A 3,455-nucleotide genomic window follows, 5' to 3' on the forward strand; every position below is an offset into this window, starting at 1 on the left:
GTGTATGCCCAGCAGTGGGATTGCTGGATCATAAGGCAGTTCTATTTCCAGTTTTTTAAGGAATCTCCACACTGTTCTCCATAGTGGCTGTACTAGTTTGCATTCCCACCAACAGTGTAAAAGGGTTCCCTTTTCTCCACACCCTCTCCAGCATTTATTATTTGTAGACTTTTGGATCGCAGCCATTCTGACTGGTGTGAAATGGTACCTCATAGTGGTTTTGATTTGCATTTCTCTGATAATGAGTGATGTTGAGCATCTTTTCATGTGTTTGTTAGAAATTTTCGCTTTCTGGTATTAGTTATCTCCTTTGCTTTTTGCTTCTCTTCTTTTCACAGCTATTTGCAAGGCCTCCCCAGACAGCCATTTTGCTTTTTTGCATTTCTTTCCCTTGGGGATGGTCTTGATCCCTTTCTCCTGTACAATGTCATGAACCTCCATCCATAGTTCATCAGGCACTCTATCAGATCTAGGCCCTTAAATCTATTTCTCACTTCCACTGTATAATCATAAGGGATTTGATTTAGGTCATACCTGAATGGTCTAGTGGTTTTCCCTACTTTCTTCAATTTAAGTCTCAATTTGGTAATAAGGAATTCATGATCTGAGCCACAGTCAGCTCCTGGTCTTGTTTTTGTTGACTGTGTAGAGCTTCTCCATCTTTGGCTGCAAAGAATATAATCAGTCTGATTTCGGTATTGACCATCTGGTGATGTCCATGTGTAGAGTCTTCTCTTGTGTTGTTGGAAGAGGGTGTTTGTTATGACCAGTGCATTTTCTTGGCAAAACTCTATTAGCCTTTGCCCTGCTTCATTCCGTATTCCAAGGTCAAATTTGCCTGTTACTCCAGGTGTTTCTTGACTTCCTACTTTTGCATTCCAGTCCGCTATAATGAAAAGGACATCTTTTTTGGGTGTTAGTTTTAAAAGGTCTTGTAGGTCTTCATAGAACCATTCAACTTCAGCTTCTTCAGCATTACTCGTTGGGGCACAGACTTGGATTACTGTGATATTGAATGGTTTGCCTTGGAAACGAACAGAGATCATTCTATCGTTTTTGAGATTGCATCCAAGTACTGCATTTTGGACTCTTTTGTTGACCATGATGGCTACTCTATTTCTTCTGAGGGATTCCTGCCTGCAGTAGTAGATATAATGGTCATCAGAGTTAAATTCACCCATTCCAGTCCATTTTAGTTCACTGATTCCTAGAATGTCGACATTCACTCTTGCCATCTCCTGTTTGACCACTTCCAATTTGCCTTGATTCATGGACCTGACATTCCAGGTTCCTATGCGATATTGCTCTTTACAGCATCGGACCTTGCTTCTATCACCAGTCACATCCACAGCTGGGTATTGTTTTTGCTTTGGCTCCGTCCCTTCATTCTTTCTGGAGTTATTCCTCCACTGATCTCCAGTAGCATATTGGGCACCTACTGACCTGGGGAGTTCCTCTTTCAGTATCCTATCATTTTGCCTTTTCATACTGTTTATGGGGTTCTCAAGGCAAGAATACTGAAGTGGTTTTCCATTTCCTTCTCCAGTGGACCACATTCTGTCAGACCTCTCCACCATGACCCACCCATCTTGGGTGGCCCCACAGGGCATGGCTTAGTTTCACTGAGTTAGACAAGGCTATGGTCCGTGTTATTAGATTGACTAGCATAATACATTACAATATACTGAAAGGTCATAACTTATATAGAGTGTCTCTTCTCATGGATCTTTTCTTGTTTATTTACTTCTGTGGCAAACCATGATGCAATGAATACTCATATTCTCCTTGAGAGGGTAGTACCTGAGTTTGTCTAACTTGAACTTGGAAAGCATAACCGGTGGATTCGTGAGCTCAGTACATTTTCCCCTTTGCTGGATTACTGCCAAATTACTCTCCAAAGAGCTATTTACTTCCCACAGCAGTATAAATCAGAACCTGTTATTTCACACCCTGTCAGCGTTTGGTATTTTGAGAATTACTCTACTTTTTTAATCTAATCAGTGAAAACTCCATTATCTCATGTGATTTGTGATCCTCATAAGCAATCTCCAAAGACAGGCTTTATAGAAAATTGAACAAACCCTGCTGCTACTAAGTCACTTCAGTCGTGTCCAACTCTGTGCGACCCCATAGACGGCAGCCCAACAGGTTCCTCTGTCCCTGGGATTCTCCAGGCAAGAACACTGGAGTGGGTTGCCATTTCCTTCTCCAATGCATGAAAGTGAAAAGTGAAAGTAAAGTCGCTCAGTCGTGTCCAACTCTTGGCGACCCCATGGACTGCAGCCTACCAGGTTCCTCTGTCCATGGGATTTTCCAGGCAAGAGTATTGGAGTGGGTTGCCATTGCCTTCTCCGGGAACAAACCCTAGACAAGGTTAGAATAACATCAGATACAGGAAATTACTACAACCAATCAGAGAACTTGCTCGGCTATTTCCACCAATACAACTGCAGCAACCATTTCACAACTTGGATGGCTGTAGGCTTTGGACTCCAACAACACGACCGCCTTAGCCCAAGTTCTATGAGAAGTTAGGTTCAGCTTGTCCCATAAGGAAAAGCATCCAGATAAGGTTTAACAGACTATCATTGGAAGGAAACCCTCACTGCAGGTCTGGCTCCTGTACTTTTACTTGAAGTTGAACATGAGTATGTGGTCACTTACATACCACATGAAAAAATCTTTTTCTCACATCCAGATAATACCATCCACTGGACACGACCTCAGAAACCCAGGGTGCTCACGGAGGACATTTACCGACCCAGGGCTCCGTCTGCGGAGGTAGAGATGACGGCCTACGTGATCCTTGCTCACGTCACAGCCCAGCCGGCCCCGAGCCCAGAGGACCTCAAACGTGCCACGAGCATCGTGAAGTGGATCTCAAAGCAGCAGAATTGCCAGGGGGGCTTCTCCTCCACCCAGGTCCGTGCTTAGCCAGAACCTTTCACTTCACCTTCAGGTAGCAAAATGTTTGAACGAGATACAAACATGTATAAGAAGAAAAAAATGAAGATAAGAATAATTTGAAATGAGGAAAAATGTTATTAGTATTCAAGGATGGTGAGAAATAAGGATAGATACATGACAGAACCATACAGTCCAAGGTAGATACGCAAAGGATATGGTTCTGTCATCTATGTAAGGATTATAATCAATCTTAAAATGAGGATTCTACTACTAAAGTAGTGAGGGGAACAGGAAATAGGAAACCGAAGCTCCTTTTGTGGCCACTAACATGGATTTTGGGTTTCCCTGGTAATGCAGCTGGTAAAGAATCCTCCTGCAATGCAGGAGACCCTGGTTCTATCCCTGGGTTGGGAAGTTCCCCAGGAGAAGGGATAGGCTACCCACTCCAGTATTCTTGGGCTTCCCTGGTGGCTCAGACAGTAAAGAATCTGCCTGCAATGCGGGAGACCTGGGTTCAATCCCTGGGTTAGGAAGATACCCTGGAGAAG

General features: G+C 43.5%; 1 protein-coding gene across 1 annotated transcript in view; it reads left to right on the forward strand.

Annotated features, from left to right (window-relative positions):
• The window catches only part of A2M (alpha-2-macroglobulin), a 50,800-nt gene that overhangs the window by 41,398 nt on the left and 5,947 nt on the right, over positions 1 to 3,455 (forward strand). The window contains exon 31 of the mRNA XM_010849376.1: positions 2,699 to 2,922. Within this exon, the coding sequence (XP_010847678.1) occupies positions 2,699 to 2,922 (224 nt within the window). The remainder of the gene's footprint in view (positions 1 to 2,698; positions 2,923 to 3,455) is intronic.

The sequence above is a fragment of the Bison bison genome, unplaced genomic scaffold (assembly GCF_000754665.1).
Source record: "Bison bison bison isolate TAMUID 2011002044 unplaced genomic scaffold, Bison_UMD1.0 scf7180017864281, whole genome shotgun sequence".
NCBI lineage: Eukaryota > Metazoa > Chordata > Mammalia > Artiodactyla > Bovidae > Bison > Bison bison.